The 22,168-nt window shown below is 35.9% G+C and overlaps 1 protein-coding gene across 1 annotated transcript in view; it reads right to left on the bottom strand.

Moving 5' to 3' along the window:
- Positions 1–22,168, bottom strand: part of CNTNAP2 (contactin associated protein 2) — a 902,024-nt gene that overhangs the window by 297,688 nt on the left and 582,168 nt on the right. Inside the window, exon 11 of the mRNA XM_072412254.1 lies at positions 9,821–9,927. Coding sequence (XP_072268355.1) covers positions 9,821–9,927 — 107 coding nt within the window. The remainder of the gene's footprint in view (positions 1–9,820; positions 9,928–22,168) is intronic.

Here is a 22,168-nt window from a genome sequence, read left to right as displayed (position 1 = left end):
ATACAGACACAAACTTTATAAATGAAACAAAGTACTACAAAAAGAGAGGGAGCAATCACTTGATCAAATAGACAGCAACATCATAACACTAAATAAAAATCAAAACTAGAGACTCCTTTTTTTGTACTCTCAGCCGCTAGTTAGTTAAGAGATCAAACAGGACAGAGACTCTGAAGGCTAAAGTTTCAATAGAAGAACTGACAGATAAAGCCAAGATAAAAGGCAAAAATGCTACCAAACATAAGTTATCCAGTCTGCTCTGAAGCTTTTGAATTTTTTAAAGGAATACATCACAAAATTCAGTTATAATACCATAAAGTTACAACATGCATAAAGACATACATGAAAAGACGATAACTGCGCACTTTTTTGGATACTCAAAGACTATGCTGTATAAAACACTTCCATGCTGTATCCTTTTTTTTGTATACATGGGTTTTGCAAGAATATATTTTAAATTAAATAAAAATACTGGAGGATTAACTGAACAACCATTTAATATTCATCTGGGCAGCCGGGACTGTTATTCTGCTGAAAATGAACATTTTTTTGGAAAGGAGGAAGATGGTAAATCCTAAAGGAAAAAAAAATGAGCTGTGCTTTGAAGTTAACAGGATCTCTCTGCCATCACCACATCAATGCTTTGCACTGGTGCCTTTTTTTTAGAATTTTTTGGCATTGTTGCAAGGAGCTTCTCATATAATTGTCTTATGTTGGTGTTTCCTTCAAAAGGATTGTTTTTTCTAAAATTGCTGAATGATGTATCCTACACATCAGTAGCCATTGCAGAGCAAAACGCACTTTATACAGACCAAAATTACCCCAACCCCCTTCTCAGTGCTTCCTCCCCCTATCTCATACCCCATGATAAAGCAGGTATAACTTCTTTATATATTATGAATTCATACCACTTACCATGGTTCATCTATACTGATACTAGTGAGTGTAAATCTGACCTTGTATCAGGGTATTGTATTGGGTAGTAGATGCCTACTTTACCCCTTTAAAAAAAATTTAGGGCAACAAAGGGGGGGAAAATAGGTCTTCCAGGAAAATCCTGAATCCTGAACTAAGAATTCTGATTTTCATCAGAATGTGCACTCATTTTTCTGTCTCCTTACATTAGCATACTGGACCGACCTTTTGCCTGTGACCCCGACTCAACTTTTGTCTTGCCCTTGTGTACCTTGTCTGGTGGACGGATTACCTGTGAATGACCTCTTTCTCTGTATCCTGGACTTGTTGCTGTTGGAATCTTGGTACTGCATTATCTGTGGGCTCCTAGTCTTCTGTCAGTTCTTTGCCAGACACCATCTCTTGCGCACAAAAGTCATGGGGCAACTGTTTGCTGAGACGGCCCAACTAGCCTCCCGAGGTTAAGTGGGGGGCTTGCTAAAGGTAAAAAGTCTTGTGTTAGATTGAGTGACTGGTGTCTGGTGAGTACTGTTGCTGGACCAGGGCCCTACACATACTGCCCACAACTGCAACAAATAGCTATATGACTTCTTGCACTGTTTCTCTCATCCCATTTTAGCAGCTGGAAAAACTTGAAAGAACTATATTCAAAAATATTTATATTTTTCTATATAATAAATATATAGTAAGTGTACAGAGCAAACATAAAAAGACACAAAAACTTTTCTAACTTTTTGAACCGTCCTATTTTTTAAGCAAAACACAATTTTGGGAATGGGTGAATAATTTGACTTATTTAGCATTTCAAAATGAAAATGCTGAACAAATTACATTTTATAATAAAAATGTGAACAAAAGAATATTGAACAAAAACCATTTTATTATACAATAATAAGCCAGATTATTTTTCTAGCTATGGTACCTTGCCATTCACCATTTTTTTTCTGTTAGATATCCTTGCAAACATTTTCATTTAAACTGTTTTACAAATTACATCTGTCCTGCAGTTTTTTCTCTCTAATGATATTACTTATGTGAAAGAGAAAAAATCTTTTTCATAATTGGGACTATTGCCTCACCTTTAAAAGGCATTAGGAAAATATTATGGTAAATCTGCCTTGATGACTTTAATCGTTTGATTTCCTTATATCTCGCAGAACTGTAATTTAATTTTAATTACTTTGGGATGTGAATTTAAATATAATTTAGGTGTCTTGCCTTTGTTCTTGTTGCCATAATCTTAGTTGAGCAAAAATATAATTATAGATGATATTGAAGACGTTTGTAAAAGTTTAAATTAAAGCCATACTAGACTAATTACAAATGAGTTATGCATTCCATTTTACAATACAATGTTCTCAGGTATTGAGGATTTTTGCTGTACATGTGTCACAGAAACTACAATTTATTATCTAATAGTGCTTGTAGTTCTGAAAAGTTCAGGGCAGGACCGGTTCTGAGTATTTTGGAATTCTAGAGAAGACCACCATTGTCATGTTCCACCAACAGCGCTGGCCCTTCCCTAAAAAATGCTCATCCTACCTCCCCCATACACAGAGCAGTACAGGCATGAAATCATGGTCATAGGTACTGTTTCCAGGATCCGTTAGATTTAGGTGTCAAATCTGATTCTAGAACTAATGTGACATAAAATTACAAGTCTCATGGACAAATGCAAGAGGAGAGATGGACTGTACTAAGTAGGATAAATAGGATTGCATGTACTAGGTTTTAGTCCATTCCAAGGTGAATAAATGTTCTTTGAAGTATACTGTACCATATCAACCAACTCCCATTCCATGTTTACTTTGTCAGCTGCTTTGGCTTGTTGTCAGGGACAGTAATGATAAAGAGGTTGTAATAAGGAGGGTGTATGGACAACCTTGACAACCACCAGCCAACGTGAATACTGCTCACTGTGTACATTAGCAAGCAACTCTGATGCTCACCCCTGATGCCTCACAAAAATTCTGGGAAATAGCTGGTATTTCAAGTCAAACCCACCATGTGTAAGGAGGAAATTGTCAAGGCAGTCGGAAAAAGTTTCTTTGGTTGTTCCATGCTTTTCTGTGAGGAGCAGTGAGCCTTATGAGTATGGGTTAGGCAGGTTGGTGAGCATTTGGAGGGCACACAGGGTACCAGGAATGAATAAACTCCTGTATGCATGTTCAGGAGTTGCGTAATTCCAGTCTGGCCCATCAAAATTGTCAAATACCTGAACTGAGAGGAGCAAGTACAAATGCTGACATGCCTATGGAGTATAGAAAGGTGAGCTTAGTTTTGCATTAGTCTACACTAACCTTCATTTTAAACCCTTATAAATCCCCATAAAGCTTTTGTAGAGGAAAACACCTCCAAATGGCCCAAAACACCCAAAAACACCCCAAGTCAGTGGGGGCGTTAAGAGTGTTGGCATTTTTGAACGTTTTGGGACAGTTTTGGTTGTTTATAACATTTTTTGTACTTTCCAAATCCTGCAGGATATGTTTTTCTTTACAGTCTATCCAGAAAATGCTCTGGTGAGGACTGTCCAATTGAAATAATTTGGAATTTAAAAAATAGTTTTTTAAACATGCAGTTTAAACACTGGGGAAACAGTCCATGTAGATTTACTAAAACGTGGAAAATATTGATATAATAAATTGGATGAATATTTACTTTGGTTATCCAATGATGAGAAAAAAAACACTTTACTTTGAATACCCAGTCATATCCAGATACAATATTTTTTTTAGGAATTTGTTTTTCATGGTATGGGATAATACAATAAATGAGCCTCTACTTTTTAACATCAGCCCTTGTGCCAAACTGTTTTCCAAAGTGACTAGCCTGTGACCTGGACTGCTAGGAGGCTTTCAGTGCTACGAGGAAAGAATACACTGACTGGCTAGTGAAAAATATCGTAATAAATTTTGGGGTAAATCTGTACAATAGAAAATCTTTCAGGAAATAAAGTCACTCAAAGGAAACAATGAAATATATGCATTTTCCGTATTCCACAATATGCATTGACACTAAGAAAAATAGCTGCTACATAAATTTAAATAATTCATAAATAAATGTATGCAGGTCTCTGCTATTGCAAATGGAATGCATTTAGCAGAATTTATGGTAAATCTGCAATATAGAGCCTTTCCATACACGATAAGAAGGTAAAATGGAAATAGGCTACGCATAGTAAAATATACATACCAATTTTGAGATCAAATAATAAAAACAAAATGTGGAAACATACACATATTTGGTAGCCTTGTTATCAGGACAAACAGAAGAATATGTTTAGAGTTGTATCTGGGCAACAAAAATTACTATGTACAAAATGATTTATGAGAAATTGAAGGAAATTGCTTATATTTCAACATCAGATGAGATGGCAGAAAAGTACTGGAAAGGTAACAACATGTGCATTATGATGCTTTCTATCATACTGCATTCTTAGTTTCCTTTTTCAGTAAAGTGTTGCTTTTATATTGATATATACATCTGCACAACTATACTCATTATTTGAGTAGCATTTTTTTTAAACAATGCACCTTTTACCATATTTTAATTTTCCTTAATAATTCTGTGTAATTCAAGAATTATAATTTTTTCTTCACGCTGAATGAATTTGATAGCAATACTAAGATCATCAATGGCTATTCCCAATCAATTTGACGTTTCCCTTTATAGTTATACCACAAAAACACCTTTAGCAACTCTTTCTGCATATGCTGACAAGGGTAGTTCACCCATACTCTGAAAGCATAAGCAAGGAGCATGCTCTTTAAAGGCATGCTTGGGAAGATCCTTTTATAAAGCACCAGATCCAGCTCAACATAGGTGATTTTTGCACACGCTTTTATAAAGACCATTAAATTTATGTTCTTTATAAAAAAGAATATGAGACATACCTTATACCTAGTATTTTATAAAATTTCTGGTAAATGCAATACATAAAAAGAAGGGTTTTATATGTATTAAAAACTAATTCAATTAACTAATGATGCCTATACTGTATGTTTAACATGCTCTTCTATGGTTTAATTATGCAATTAAAACACTTTCTAAACTTTAAGCTCAAGATATATTGCGTTCTAAAAAGTGGAATTCTAATTTCTCCTTAGTTTTGATTTAACCTATTAAAGTGTCACAAGCTCGGAAAACCCAGCAAATAAACATATTAATTGTAAACAAAATGATGCCAGGAGCGCATAATATGAATAATACATCAATAATTTCTTGTAGTGCTATGACTCCAAGGCTAATGAGAACTTACACATTTTTTTAATATAGAAAGCAAGAATAAAAATCATTTGAAATATTAAAAACAGAAAAAGAACCTTTAAAACAAGTCATTTATAATTTTTTTTCATCACAAGACACATTAATATATACTGAAGTCACTATGATTCTTAAAACAACTACTAGCAAGTGCACAAGATAAAATACAGATGGGAGATACCATTTGAACACCACCAATGGACCAGTTCTTGATCACCTTTTTAGAAATCTCTATCACAAACTGTTCTCATAGCTACTGGAGATGCAAGTGTTGTGTTGTATTTTAAATCTATGTTACATTTCAAGCATTTGAACTTTTATATATGTGCAAGTAAAAGTCCAGTAGGTGGATTTTTTTTCCATAAGCATTCTTTACGACAAACATACATTTAAATAATAGTGGTCAGATTTTAACGCTTAACAACAGCAACAAAAATATATTTTTAGCACTGAAGAGAAAAGTTAGAGACTAACATGTTAAGTTTGTTTATACTGTTTGTAACATCACTAGGGAGATTTTCCTTCACTTTTTGTACCTGGGGCACCCTTACAAGAAGTAGAGTGATTTAGCTGTCAATGGGACAGGACAAGAAAGACATCAGTAAACCATTGTTTAAAAAAAAACTGCCCCTGCTCTATCTAAAATAATAAAAAGGCTGAGGACAGATTATGTGCCACACAAGTTAAATTTTAAGGTACATTTGCACCAGAATGTTCTGGTAATGCATATTATGTTTACTGGCGCATTGCAATGTCATTCAATGTGTATGGCACCTTAAAGAAACTTACAAAATGCATGCATGCTGCAATATACCACGTTCTGTGTGTTGTCCTTCTAGTGTGAATGGCAACTGGAGATACATTTAGGCACTGACAAGTAGGGCTCCCAGTGTAGAATTTGTGGAGCAGAACCTGTAAACCTTGGATGTGCATAGTACCCTATCCCAGGATTTGGTAAATCAGCCATAGAAATACCAACACCACACCAATTTTATTAGTATTTTTTTTAAGCTAAAGATAACATTTGCATGGTCCAGACATGTCCAAATAGGAGATTTATTGACGATATATTGGCCCTGATTTATGAAAGCTCTTTAAGGCTGGATAGAATATACTTTCATCAGTGAAGATGGGTGATCTACCAATCCTGGAATGGATCTGGTCCGGGATTCAAAGCATTTGCTAGCAAATAGCAAATGGCATTGAAGAAGTCCATCCCAGGTTTGCTGGATCATCCAGCTTCACTGGTGAAAGTGTATTCCCTCCAGCCTTGGAGAGCTTTAATAAATCAGGCCCATTGTCTCTCTCTCTCTCTCTGCACAGTGACAGAAGCTCTGCCCAGCAGCTGGTTTGGATGCACACAGGTACACAATGCACAATGCTACCCAGCTTGGTGCTGGGGTCACTGTGTTCAGTAACTCCATAATGGGGGCAGCTGGGGAAGGCTGGGTTGGCTTAATACATGGAATCAATGCAGGATGCTGCCCTGTTTAAATAACACCATTTTATTTCAATTTTTTTTTATTCTTAAATAGCTTTGCAATTGTGTCTACAAGCACCCACACCAGTGTTTGCATAAAACTGCTCCCAGATGTCTACTGTTCCCAGCTGTATCTTACCACTGGTCTGAACATACATTAAGCTTTTGGGTCTGTATCATAAAAAAGCCTCCTGTAACATCCTGTCCCCACAACAAAGCTTGTAAACTGCTGTGAACTAAATTAGATAAATACTATTTCAGCTGACAATAAAAAAAAAACATTTAAAGTGCATAAAACCTCATTATAAAATTTAGTGGTGATTTTTATTTTTACTTTCACACATTTTTCTTTAGTCTATACTAGCATATCTACAAAAGATCTCTTGCTGGTTATGTCAGTTGGTCCTATTATGTTTAGTGGATGTCATGTCAGCAAACAAAAAAATCTTAACACAAAAACAGTAGTAGGGGGATGAAGAACAGCTAGAGACACAGTGTGATAAAAAAAGATTTCTTTAGGATATTTCTTTTATTATTATCACTAAAATTATACTTTAAAGTGAGCAATATTATAATTTTACAGGTGTAAATTTGAGAATGTGTTTTTTTTTTATTATGATCAATCAGTCATAGCCTGTTCACTGTTTGCAACAAACATCAAGTTAAAATTGTAATTAAGTTGCTTATGTTAAATCTTGAATACCTTCAGAAAAGAATAACAAAAGAAAAGGATTACATTCAAACCAATGTTGCATCATACTGGCAAAATTCTTCAGGCCATTTGTCTCCCGATGACCTATGTTATTGTAATCCAATAGCTTTATTCTAGTGTTAGATGGAAGGCAGAACAAGAGACTTTAAATCCTCTTTGATACCACAGAACAGGTACAGCTGTTTTATTGCCGTTTGGTATTGTTCTAGGTGTCTGAGCATAATGCTTGGAGAAAATGTACAAGAATGCAAGGATTAGCTTTTCTTCTTTTAATGAAGCTACTTTTCAAAAACTAACAGCAGTCGAATGCTGATTTCTAATCTCAAGGAATTCGAAGGTGCATAAGATCAAAATATTTAGTGCTTATTTGCTTTTATTTAAAGATTTTTTATATACATAAAAGTGATTGGTCTTAAGACACGTGATCCAGTAGATGCACAGCCACTGAGCATACCACTTGTGGTGACGGTGTATAGTGCACCCCTCATACCCAAAGAGACAGTTCACAGATTCATCTGTAGCTCATGGGAGCCCAGGACTGGTAACTGATGCACTGTGCATCTGGGGATGATCAATGATTATGTTATAACAGACCATCCCTGAACTGTTCAGTTTATACCTGTCAATCCCCAAGAACTGTTCTTGGGGATAAAAGCCAGAGATGTTTTAGTCATCTGCTGGACTAGGGGTAGGTAAGACATTAGAGGACTAATAACCCCTGATGTCCCATCAAAAAAAATGATCAATAAAAAAAGTCAATATGAAATTTTAAAATTAAAATGTCTCAGTAGGGAAGAGGTTGATATAGTACAATGGTGGGCAGCCTCAACTTCCAGTAGTAAGAAAAATATCAAATCTTGCAGGAATTTTGGTTATTATTTAAAAATTTAGGGAGCTCTGAGTTTACAAGCTTGTGAAGGCCAATGTTGTGGTCTTCTATAAAAAAATATTAGTGCCAATGTTTATTTCTGCAGCTAGATTGGGTATTTTAGAGATCAGGTGCTGTTCATAATTTGACATTTGGATAGTAGAAGGCTAAGTTGCCTGTGTCTAGGGGGTACTAGCACCTGCCTTTTTTAACTTTATCTTTAGAATGTAAGCTTTTCCTTTAACTATTTTATAGATTCATTTTGTCCATTTCTGGTCTTTGTGTTAATAATATTATGTAAATAATAATAATGCAAATGAACAGACTATCTAACATTGATATCAGAGATCCAAAATAGAGAGATGTGTGGTGTCATATCCCTAGATCTGTTTTTAAACCAGAAATATATTGAAACTACTAAAATTTTATATCTGGTTTTGGTAAAGAGACCCTGTTACCAGATCTTTTTATTAGGCCTTATAGCTGCAGAGCCATTATACTATTTACAGGGTTCCCTACTTTTTTAATAAAAGCCTAATATTTTAACTTCATATTCGAAGCATGAAAGTCTTCAAATGTATCTGACATTTCTGGAAGTGTCAGAGCCCTGTCAATGCCAGCCACAGCTGCTGCTTATAAGCTCCTTGTCCCTCTGTTCCATCAGGGGCACATAAATGAACCAATCATATATTATGAAGGATTTGGTATATTTAGGGTGACTGTGTGTATTAAAATAAAATGTAGATCTGCTGAACCCCTTAGAGCTCCAGTGTAATATAATTAAAACAATAATTATAAACAGAAAGGTCCAATGAAATTCTGGGTACATTATATTTGGATAGAAATAAGTTATTTTAAATGTATGTGGGCTACCTTGAGCTTGTTCCTAAATCTATTAAATATGCTGCACTTTTGACATATTCATGCAGGAGATATACAAGAGATAACTGAAGAGCAAGAACTATAAATAGTAATCTTTAATAAATAGCAGAGCATTTTGGCTGAACAGAACAGAATGATATGAAGTCTCCACATACTCCCACCTTTCACAATTGACATCTATGAATAAGGTGAGAGCTACACAGATCTTGAATGTTCCATCTTCTTCAATGTAACATTCAGTCACCTCTAGTTGTCCAGTTGTCAGTAAATTTTTAGCTACTACCTACTTGTCATTCTTGTGAGATAAAAAACAAGACAAAGCTACAATTGTCGTATATTACTCCCACCGTCCTCTCATAGGAGTCTCAAAAAGTCCAAAAATAGATTGAAATCCGAAAAAGATTAAATGCTCTAAAAACACACTTTACACATGTCATAGGAAAATAAATCCTTGCTGAGAACATAAATCCAAGCATTCCTAATGTCCTCTAAAACAGACTAGTGTGTTTAGTTTTAAATATTCTGTTTCATAAGTTAAAAACTTACCTATAGTGAAAATACAATTTAAGTGGTACATATAGCACTATATACACCTACCAGGGGGTTTAACTCGATCTGCACTCTATGAAATACCTAAAAAAAATTGACTGCAGCATTTTTATAACAAAAACACATGAAAGATAAAAAGTTTTATACTCACAGTTATGACAAGTTGCTCCAGTGTACCCAGTTCCTTCACAGTTACATGTAATGGTATCCCATGTTTGTGTGCATTTACCACCATGTTCACAATTATTGGGAACACATCTGTCAAAGAAAAAAAACAAACTGCTTTACAAATTGACAAACTTTAAATTGTCAGCATTGTATGCCAAAAGATAAATTTTGGCAGTTTAAATAATTAGTTCCAATTATCTTAAACAGATCATAAATTGTGACAGAATGAGCCATTTGCTCAAAAGGTGAAGTATGGCAAGCCTAATAGCAGACATTCAACTCAAGAAAGTCAGAACTAAAGTTGTTTCCAAGATTAGCTTCTTTAAACTGCATAATTGGCAGAAACATGAACACAGACATTAGCAAACAACAAGAAAAGGCATGTCTGTGAACCTTTCCTTTTTCGGTGACTGGGCCCTGGACTTGTAACAGATCATGGAAGAAGTATAACAGCGTATAGAAAGATTGCAGTGATTTTCAGAGGCTACCTCTCATCAGTAAAAGGGTAATGAGGTGGCTTTGTGCCTGCTGGCTTCAACTGAAAATAATCAGCCTGCATTGCAAAGCATGGGCATTCAAGTAAGAAGAAAATAAACAGCAGATCTTATAACAGAAGTTGGAATGATTCAGTTTGCTGATTCTTTAGCTTTTTCAGTCTTGTCCGTGATGGCCGTAGGAATAGTCTCATCAAGAGAATTAAGGAATGAAAATATATTTCAGCTGTACAATACCAAACAGAGTGCACATCAAATTTTATCAAATTTTAAACAATAAATTCAGTAAATTTGAGATAGATACCAATAGATCAAATATTCCATGCACTTCAATATGTTTGCACTGGATTTATATGGAGATGTTTTAATTAAATTAGAACAGGATATCTGGAGCCGGATATCTTGATACTAAAACAACAAAGGGCAAAGGAGAGGTAATACACCATGAAAATTGGTGAATTATTTTGCAAACTGTTGATCCAATGGTGATTTCAGCAGCGTGCCAGTGATCCACATCAATAAGACCTACTTTATTTTCCACATGCTATTTAACCTCTGTCAATATGACATCAGTATACTATCTAGTTTTGTGATAGCTATGGCTTGTGAGTAATTTTTAGCATGCCAGAGTTCCGATTAACCCTAATCAGCACAGTGTCAATTGCAGGGAACAGGTTAGATTTGCCATTCCAGTACATGTCTCAATCTATATTTCTTTCCTAGAGGAATGACCCTTACAACCCCATCCATAGCTAGCATTTAACAATAAAATAGAAGAGAGTGTGGGAGAGTGGTATAGGATCCTGGTATGTCTTCCAGCTGCCCCTGATTTGGTGTAACTGTCTCTATTTCAGATCCAAGTGTCTAACATATCTCACATATCCTAGGAAGCTGGGGGCTGCTCTTTTCAGGCATGCGTCATAAGGGACTTTCTGGAATTTTTTTTCAAGTTTTGCACCTACTTAGTGCAAGATTGAGTGGTGTGAACAGAAGCTGGAAAAAAAGAAAGATGGACCCACCCTCTGTCCTCTCTATACCAGGATAAAGAAGGAAGCTGGGACAGCGTGGGATCTACTGAACTCGGTTTGCAGATGGATCGAATGCTTTTCACCCGTAAAGGTAAATCTATTTTTTTTAAACGAAAGTTCCACTTTTATTTTCCAAAAAGATTTTCAACCCAGTTTTTAAATAATTCCATTTGTTTTTTTTAAAGCTAATATAAAGGAAATACAACTGTGAAAAAAGCTCTTGTTGGTTTACCTGATCAATTTTGTGTTATTATTTATTATGCAACAAAAAATGAATGAAAAGGTGAAAGGTTTGTGTCATTTGCCTACATACTTTGAGCTGAAATGTGTTTCTCTTCCCTGTCTTCAGAAGTTGTAAGGTATGGAACAAGGGGTAGAAGTCCTCAAAGCAAAATAAACATTCCAAATTTGTGTTCCTGTGAATATACCACAAATCTTGTACTGTGCATTTAGGATTGCAGATGCTAATGAACAATAATAAGCAAGTATGCATTAATACATTCCAAAATGATAGTCCCCAAGGCTGTGGGGCAGTGGAATGATCTGGGGCTACTTTAGTTGGTCGCATCTATATTTAGCATTGTTAGGTGCCCAAAGAATGAGCTCAGCAGACCTGAGCAGAACCTGACCTGACCTGAACATACTGAATCACCAAATCTTCCATCAATGTTTTTTTTTTCCCTGAAGGCACAGACAAATCCCAGGCTGACAATGCTGGGATTCATCAGGCTCAAACTGTGAAATAGTGGTTTGGAAAGTATGAGAATATGAGACATCACTTTCAGCCATGAATTGTCCAGACCCTAACCCCAATCTTTGGAATGTGCTGGAAAAGACCTTACACGGCAATCCCACTCTCCCATCATCAATACAACGGGCCTGATGTATTAAAGCTGTGCAAGACTGGAGAAGATAGACTAATATGGGAGATTCTGGATGATCCGGCAAACCTTGCAAATGTTTTCAATTCTGGGCCAGACCCATTTCAGGTTTTCTGAATCACACAGGATTTCCCATTGGGCCTGATTTATTAAAGCTCCCCAAGGCTGTAGAGGACACACTTTTAGCTGTGAATCTGGGTGATCCAGCAATCCTGGAATGGATGTAGTCCAGGATTGAAAATATTTGATAGCAAATTACTTTTAAGAAATCCATTCAAGGTTTGCTGGATCACCCAGCTTCACTGCTGAAAGTGTATCCTCTCCAGTCTTGGAGAGCTTTAATAAATTGGGCCTAATATCTTGGCAAGAAATTAATGCAACTCTAGATGAAAATAAAGGTGATTTTTTTGTTTACTAGTGGTTTCATTAGAATTCAATTCCCTTAGTGGACATACCTGCAACCAGTTAAGTCTAAGTAAAAGCAAAACACAATCTGCATACTTGCTCTGGGTCAGTCATACACAAAGTATTAAAGCTAAGGGAACAGCTTGACATCTATACAATTGGCATTTCTTGTCAAAAGACAAGGTCAGCCATGGCACCCCAAGTCCACAGTTTCTCTCAAGTCTACGAGACTTGACAAGACTTTGACATAATACGTTAGCAAGATCATTACTAGAAGTGTTCTGTCTGTCATAAGGAGAACAGATCTCATGTTTTGGAAATATGACAGTGTGACTTATCACTGTCTGACATTGTGACTTATTATTTTATACCATTTTTGTATAAGCAAGGTTTTTAGCAGGGTTTCAGATACATGGAGATGACAGTATAACACCACTTTTAAGTCACAAAGCTGTCTGCTATGGCAAAAAAATAGACTTTACAAACATAGAACATGTATGTTCATTTAGAAGTATTTACTAAAAGTCAGTCTAGAATAACATACAATAAAATGTCTTCCAACCCCCTATTTCCTATATAGCTATTCTACCTGCCTTCACCCTAAAGTAATGTCATCTGCATAAAAACACATTCCCCCCATTTTACAATACAGTTAACAAGCTGGTAACAACCATTCTGCATGTTTAGCTCATGCTTCCCATCAGTGCAGCTTTGTTGATTTAGCAAACACAAGCTTTATCTTCAGATCTCCATACAGGCAATCATTTTCACCATTTTAGCTACTTTATTTAAAATGATTCTGTTTTTAAAAAATATAATGGTGTGGCAAACTTACTAAAGTAAAAGGGGAAATTTTAAATCAAAATTTCCCTAGGTCTAGATTTTAATATATAGGATATAGTATTAGAGCTACCAAAATTACGGAATTGATTTACGGATAGATACAGAAGCCACATTGTTGTATTATCACTCCCTGTATTTCCAAAAGTTTTCACATCCATTATTCCACCCACCTTTCTAGGACATAAAGCTGTGTTCCTATAGCTCTCTTTGTGTTGTTAATGCATTTCCTTATTAACAGAACTACATTTCTCCAGGTTATTTAGGACTCTTCACATGGCACATGAAAAGTATTACCACTGCTTTACTTATTAGACATTTATTGCAACTGAATAAGATAAAAGGTGCCCTCAATACCCCCCTGTATGCATACATTAATAATGATACCATTTAAATAGCTTTTAATTTTTTAAAGTGTTATTTTTTGTCATAGTTTTTGCTCAATAATTATTTATGCCTTAAACAGACTCCTGCCATCTTTGCTTCAACCCAGTCATTATATATCACGGTCCTCAACTACCATATTTTAGGCATTCAACTGGGAAATTTTCCTCGAGCACATCTAAATGAATTACATGAAAGACTGAAGTGTCTCCTTTTATTTGTACCTGGTGAGCCTTCCAGTAACACATTTTCTGCCCCAGGGAGACAATGCTCATTCACTACAGTGTATCTATAGATTAGTAGCGCTCTATCTATAGACAGCTCATTGTATTATTTGCACTGCATAATACTTTATTCTTTTCAAATAACGTAGATGAGTGCCCTCCACTAAAATAAACTAATAACTGTCCCTAGTTATTAGTGACATAGTTGCAGAGGAAGTTACAAGCTCCCTGAAATTTTGGGAGGGACTTTTTTTGCAAATATTACATAGATAAAAACACATACATAAAGGCATATATAATATACCAATGGAGACTGAACAAAAGAAATTCCTTGTTTGGCTTAACTAAATCCCGCTTTAAACATTTGTGATCAGGAAGGTCTTTATTGCAGAAAAAGGGAGGCAATGACTCCTCTGCAAAAAAACATACTGTATTTACCTGCCTGATCACTATCTTACTCTGTAAAGAATGCTGAGCTGTGTATGCCACCAGGGCTGCCAGGAACGACGCAAAACAGCTGTCATCCCGGCCTATCAAGATGGCTGAAGATCAAAACCAGGAAGAGGAGAAGAAAGAAGATGGCAACATCTGTGATGGAATGGGAACAGGTTCATTCATGTAAAGAATTGAGACAAGTAGGTTGTTCTATTGTAGAAGGGACATTGCCTGTTCTATCTGCAATAAAGGACCTGTTTGGTTGCAATTTTTATTTGTAGAATTTAGTTTCACTAAACACAATCTAAGTAGAGTAGAGTAGTCTACATTGCCAGTACATTTTGGTGTCTCCTTTAATTAAGTTGCTTTAAGCTGCTTTTAAATTCTCATTGTATGGGAAGAAGTGCATTTCGGAAGTGAACAGAAGCCCAATCACATAGAGGGCCCGGGGGTTTCAGTTTTTTGAACGCTGTTGGGGGGAAATAGGGAGTGGCTCCAGAAAGTAGGAAGTGTGTGGAATCCCTTTTTATGTTTAATTCGAATGCCAAAAGAGTTTTTTTCCAACTCTTGCCATAACTGAATGATTTTTTAATTCTGAGTAAAAGGTACACTTAGCTGTAATGGTCTTTGAGATGATCTTTTTCACTTTCAAGGGGCCAATTGGCCTATCTGGTGTCCTTCAACTTCTGTCATGTGTCTCTTCCTTTTTCATAACACTCACCCACCCAAAGAGTATTTATGAACTACTACCCTTCCAAAAATAAATTCCAAAAAGTCTTCTACTATTTTTGTTACCTAATTGGTTGTTACTGTCATAAGTAAGTGTATTACAGTTGACAGCTTGTGTAGCACATGGTCAGAACTCTATCGCTGTCCTTGCAAATGCAACTATTGGAACCCATCCTTTCTCTTTCATTAAATGCTGAATTAATATGCATTCACAGCTGGTAATGCCCCATTCCTCCTTGTTTGAATTGTTCTGGCAGGTAATTATACCAACCTGCATGTGACTATCCATGCCAATCAGCTGTCATTTCTGCATGTTGAGAAATATTTGCAGAACTGATATGTGTCATTTGTATGCCCTGTGACTGTTTTTGCATGAAAACAATGAATGAATACTGAAATAAAGAAATCTGCCACAAATATTCCCATGACTGTTTAAGAAAAATTTACACTGTCATCTTTGTATACATTTTTATAGTGTTGTGTATTACTACCTAAACAGGCAAGCATTTCAATCATTCATAAAAGCATGTGGTAAAATAAACCCAGCTGCCTATGCAACCTGAAACAGTTTGCTTATTTTCTAGCGGCTCTTTGAAGTTGGTTACACTTGAAGTAAAGAAAGGTAATTATTCTGAAAATGAAGCCAAATTCTCAAGGAAAGAAAATAAATATGTGTTACGGGGGTATGTTGTTGTCCTTCAGATAATGTACTTTTCAACGCAAAGAAAACAGTGCGAAAAATATTTAATGGCATTCAGTTAAGATACTGCCAATACAAAGATAATGTTTCTTTAAATACAGCCATTTGTACCTATATTGAATCCAGTCTGTGCTCTCTTGGGTGGCAGAACTGGAATTTTCAACATCTGATACCTCCAGATATGTTACATGCCAACATCCTACAATTGCCTAATGTTGCTCATCTCCTTGATTTTGCATCACATGTCCCTATATATTATGTCTCTATATATTTTAAGGTGCTACTTGTATCCTCAGCATCTGATAATATTAGTTGTGCGTCAGATGACTACATCTTTCGGCTGCCTGCTGTAGCTACTATATCAGAAATTTGCTACAAGGAACCTACCAGGGATATAGCTGGTGGGAGGATCATAGTGGGTAGAGGATGGCATTCAAACCACTTCAAGTGTTATATACTGAAGAATCTATGGTACATCTAGATCTGCAAGAGAATAAAGGCAGGTTGAGACTTGCAGCGAGATCAAGAGATTCTGAGTGGCTCCTGGCAGCTTACACCTTGCCAGCACCTCGATCACATGACAGAGCTGGTTCTTAAAAAATCAGCATCTGTAGATTTGACATTGGGCAGCAGTGAGCAGTACTGAACCACTCAATGCCTCCCCAATTCATTTTCTATTTGGCCACCAAGGAAAGAGGCTATTGTAGGGTCTTCCCCCCTCACGCCACTGCCAGTTTAAACATTGCCTAAATATTAAATTTCCTGCAGTAACGGGAGGTAGCCCCACTGCGGGAATTTTTTTTTTCTGGAGTAAGGTTTTAATGTAATGCATTTAGGAAGCACATAGAGTAACATTAAGATTCTTCCTATTGTTAAACACTGAGTGATGTAATGAAAGGAAAAAATTAACTCTCCCACATAAAGCAATTGTCCAGCTTTTCAGCAGTCTCCTGTGATGAATATTTTGACATACATCCCAACTAAGAAAAGAAAGGCCACCATTTAGCACAAATATGTAGACAAAGCACACACATTGCCACATTCATAATAAGGAAGACTGTGAAGAAACAAAATGCATAAAAATAATTGTTTAAATTAAAAAGAAAATGTATATTCCTTTTCTATTGGGTATTCACAATGGCAAATTGTTAAGTGGTTGGGTGAAAACAATAATGCCATACAAGGTGGCAATTGGCAGTTAAATAAAACATTTTTATATATCAGACCCAAATAGGGGAAGGCTTGAGTTTGGGTCAGGCTGATCCCTTGAAATAAGTATTGTTTCTCAAACCCAAGTGCCAAATTTCAAGGAAATGCATGGGGGCTGAACTTTGCTAAGAATACATTCTATCTGTTTTTAAGGCTATTAGACAAACTATTCCCCTTTAAAATTACAACTTGACCCTTATCCAGGCATGGGGGAATACCCCTGCCACCCCCCTTGTATAGAACCTTTTTTTCTCAAGTTGAGGGGTAGAAGGCCCTTCCCATTTACCCTCTTCTACAAAAAAGGATGTAGGGGTTTGCTGAGAAAACCTATGGTGGAACTTGAAATCCCTTATAATAAGGGGTGACCAGATGCATGCCGTCTTACCATATTGGGGTATCAACAGTTCCCAAAGAGAGTTGCATATACAGCGTCAGCTTTAGCTGCTAGGGAAACACGGCATTTCTGGGTTCCCTTGTGAGTGCCAGCATGATATATGCTGAAAGGTGATTGCTGACTTTGATTCAATCTAATAAAATGCAATAGAGCAAAATACCCCAAAAATAGCCAAACCCTAGTACTGGCCATTGTAATCATGCTGGCCACAATAAAAGGATCAAGAAGTAAATATAAAGTATGTTTACTATCAAACGCACAAAATATTGGTTGAACCCAAGGTAGACTTAATACTGGACCTCATTACTTGCCAATTTAAAAAATAGATTAACATGACCCAAGTATCAGCAGATTATTAACCTTAATACTGACTTTACTGAATCAGTCAATATAGCACTAAAGTGCATAAACCCTTGTAAACTAGTAATTTGATCCCTACATGAACCCTTCTGAACCTGAAAATGTAATTTCATTTCATACTTTTTCATAGGACTGACTACGACTACACTAATTTATCACATACAAAATTGCTACAAAAGTAATTTCTCTGCCTGCTTCGGCCATATGATCAGTCTGGTTTTGTGAAAGGGGGCAAACTGCTGTGAAAAACAGTGAGCCAATCACATGAACAAGAAATATAATTTTTTGGAACATTATGCCCACACAAAGGGCTCCCGGTTGCCAAGGTTACAAGGAAGTGACATTTGTCATTTTGTTTTTGTCCATTTTAGAACATTATAGCTGACTGCGGGTTTAAATGGCAAGAAAACCTTTAGATATCAATAAATCACAACATGATTTGTGTATTAAAATTTTACCATTTCTTTAACTAAAATGAAGTCACCCCTTAAAATTACAATAGTAAAGCTTTAATCTTTTGTGATGTACGAGCTGTGTGTCTACACACATGCTGGGGATGCATTGTTTTGTATAGCACTCAGGCTGCTCATATTATTGCAGTAAGCAGATCACGCTGCTTGGCTACAGGAAGTTTTTGCAATGGCTTACCTCCATATTTATAGAATTAACACAGATAAGAATCTGTAATGAATATTGCAAAAATTATATTACTTGTTTGTAAGAAGTTTCCCATTATTGGCCCACTTGAGTGTTTAGCATGCTTCTAGTCATGTTGATATGTCTTGTGTGCACAGACCCATTCATTTTATTTGAGCTGTTAACATACAACACAAGTTATTTTTGGAAATTTTGGTGGGTCAAATTTATCAGTTTAGTGCACGCTTGTTTTTAGACCACTCGATAGCACACACAACACACAGTTCCAAATAAAACAAGTAAATGCTGCAATAACAGTAGAACAGTATGGATGGGCTTTCACTGGTATTTTAACATTTTATAATGTTCATACTATTAAATAGCCCCAAAAAGTGCTGAGATTTTTATTGTAATGTTTATTTGAAAGTCTTATTGACATTAACTATGACATAAATACTTGAACTTAACAATTATGCACTCTCCCAAAGGTATTCTTGGATCATGTAACTTCAGTTAAAAATTAAATGTTACTTCTACACGTATTAAGAAGTTTGGGGGCCCAGGACAATATTGCATTTGATGGGCCTTTATCTCCCCCCAGCCACACTCAACACACTGGGGGGTAGTAGTAGATGTAGCTGCATGGTAAAGTCACTGGGCTCCTCCCATCTGCCCGACATCCTGTCTGCCATGGCTCACTTGAGCCAAGAATTGGATGGTGTTCTGTTCTCTTGTGCGGAATAAAGTGTTTAATAAGGTGGTGCAGCACTGTCCAACCCTCGACCCAAATCTCAGAGCAGACCAGGCACTCTAAGCAGCATAGTGTAAATTGGGGGGTGAGGTAGACTGACTGTGACGTATGTGGGGCATGGGTCAGCTGCCCTTTGTCCCTTAATGGCTATGTCCTTGTATTACTTTTGATTTTATTGGTTTGTTATGTTTAGTGTAAGCAATCATTTACTATCAGACTGACGTAAACATGCTTTACATGTACTACCTATTTTCATTTCACAAACCATAATTTTTTTTTGTATAATAATTATATTTTAGGCCAAGGACTATGACTATAAGTGATTTGCAGCATTGCAGTGATGTATGAATACAAATTTTTTACTTACAGCTCATTTTTCAATTTTCTTCCAATATACACAAAAAAGTAAAACATGCACCTATGCCAGTCATTTCTTTAAGGTGTTCTTTTTCTTGCTGAGCATTGGGAGCTTGTAATATTAGAAAACTACAGAGTAAGCATAAATGTATTTCTCGTCACCAAAGTCACTGGAGTATATTCAAAAAGCTATCTAAATTAATTGGATTCTGTATGTGTGTAATTGTTCTTTTGTCGCTTTCTTGTTACAAGTCATTTTAGTTAGTTCTTATTACTACACATTTTTTTTTCAAAGGAACATGTGCTGACCTTAAAGAACACATGTCATCATACCCAGGTGTCTAAGCTGACCCCAAAATTAGTTAGGTGGTTCCATATATATATANATATATATATATATATATATATATATATATATATATATATATATATAAATATATATATATATATTTGAAAGCTATCATTCTTGGATATGGTGTTTGACCAAAATTTGACCAAAGTTGACCTACCCTTTCCACATCTTTCTATTGGCTCATTATGTTTGCCCATTTGGAAAGTAAGGGAGAGAAGCTGTACGGTAAGTTTTAAATCTGACTTATATTATTAAAACCTGCAGAGTTTCCATTTAGAGTTTCCCCTTGGAATTTGGAACGTTTGAGACACTAAAGATTCGATTTTAAACTATTACCAGAACAATTTAAAACCCAGTTCTGGCCAAACTTTGCACTTTGTTTCAATCAGTAGAAATGGGTTAGGTCTATGTCAGGTGTTACTGCTTCCTATTTCCCTCTTGGAGAGATTTCCCCCTCCACTTATTATCAGGACAGAAAGTGATAAAAAATTAATTTATTGTGGTCACAAGAACAATATATATTTTCATCAGACGCAGATCTTCCACCATTTCCTAAAGTGACTGAGAGTGACAGAATATATTTTCAAAGATGGCACAGACATAAACGTGTATTAATAGAACTATGCAGTTTGCATTCCCATAGTCCAGTATGGGAAAGCTAAACTTGCTTTATTAGAATGTCCACACAGGCAAAACCTGCTTTAATAGCTTATCCACTCATGTTCTTTATACACATGCTGGTGAATTCATATTCACATTATCATATAGGTCCTAACTTACTAATTTGTGGATAACAGTGGACACAAATTTCTAATTCATAGGAGAAAAAATAGAGCTTCTCTCATCTACATGCAAAATCAGGCCCATAATGTTTATACATTAGTTAATAAGAAAAAATAATATTAAATCAGTCAGGTGAAGAATGTATGTATTCTGTACCTAATACAGAGTGAATTGTATATTTCTTTATCCCTGTTCCATAAGAAATAGAGAATTTAATGTACTACTTTTGTAACTTACTATTCACTTTTTTATAGAGCATCTTTAAATGGTTCTATGTGTCCTTCAGTCATTCAGTCATTTATTTAGAACATTTTTAACTATCATTCTTATCCTTTTAAAAAAATACATATGATACAAAAACAAAGTCTAAAGAAAAACTGTTCAAATTTAGAGATGGAAACTGTTCTAAAGAGCTGTAAGTAAAGAGCTGTCCACATGTGTAGTGCTGAAATGTAAAGGATGATTTATTTATCATTGTATAACATTTATACTTTTATTTAATTCACCTATATCTCTAGTTCTTCTCATCATTTCACTGCTTACTACATGTAACACTGGCTTCTGCATTTAAATTTCACAGGTTTGTACCAGGTTCCATTTAAAAGAAATTAGCAGACTGAAAACTTGATTATTGTATGTTTTTTCCAAGTCAGTGACTCAGAATCAAGGAATGTCAGGCAACTAATATTCAAAAGTAGGTCAGAAATGGAAGCCATCATAGTTCACTGTGCACATGATTTTAAAGGGCCCCTGTCACTATTCATAAGATACCTAACAAGGGTACTCTTGTAAAAGAATACAGTTAAAAATTCAGCTGTCCATGTTGCTGAACTCTGATTTAATGCTGTGAAAATGTCCCACTGGGAAGTTGCCATGTCTGAGAGTGGCAATCTCCTGGGTCCACTTCACTTCTTACTGGTTCCACACTCTTTTCTCTGTGAATTATGCAATACAATTGTGGAGTGAAAAGTGAGCAGGATGAACTGGTAAGAGAATCTAGAAGATTAACGCTCCCTGAAGGGAATTGTTACCTGCAAAGCCCTGCCTGACAGCAAAGCAAGGTTGGTCACCTGATTTTACTCTGCTGCAGTTAAGCAAAGCATCATCTATATGAGGGATGGCCAAAAAAAAAAAAAAACCCAAAGAAAACTTGCAAATCAAATACACGTTTCATGCAAATTACCCTGCCTGAATCTTAATCACACTCTTCCAGTGTTGGATTGGCTTAGTTTCAAGTTACCGTATTTTTCGGCGTATAAGACGCTCCGGCCTATAAGACGCACCCAATTTTAAACGAGAAAAACCTAGAAAAAAAAGATTCTGAACAAAATACTAAAAAATCACTCTGTGTCAATGTATCGCCTTCTAA

This window comes from Pyxicephalus adspersus, chromosome 5, assembly GCF_032062135.1.
Source record: "Pyxicephalus adspersus chromosome 5, UCB_Pads_2.0, whole genome shotgun sequence".
Taxonomy (NCBI): domain Eukaryota; kingdom Metazoa; phylum Chordata; class Amphibia; order Anura; family Pyxicephalidae; genus Pyxicephalus; species Pyxicephalus adspersus.
Note: the sequence above shows the minus strand (reverse complement) of the source record. Positions and strands in the feature narration are given on the sequence as shown.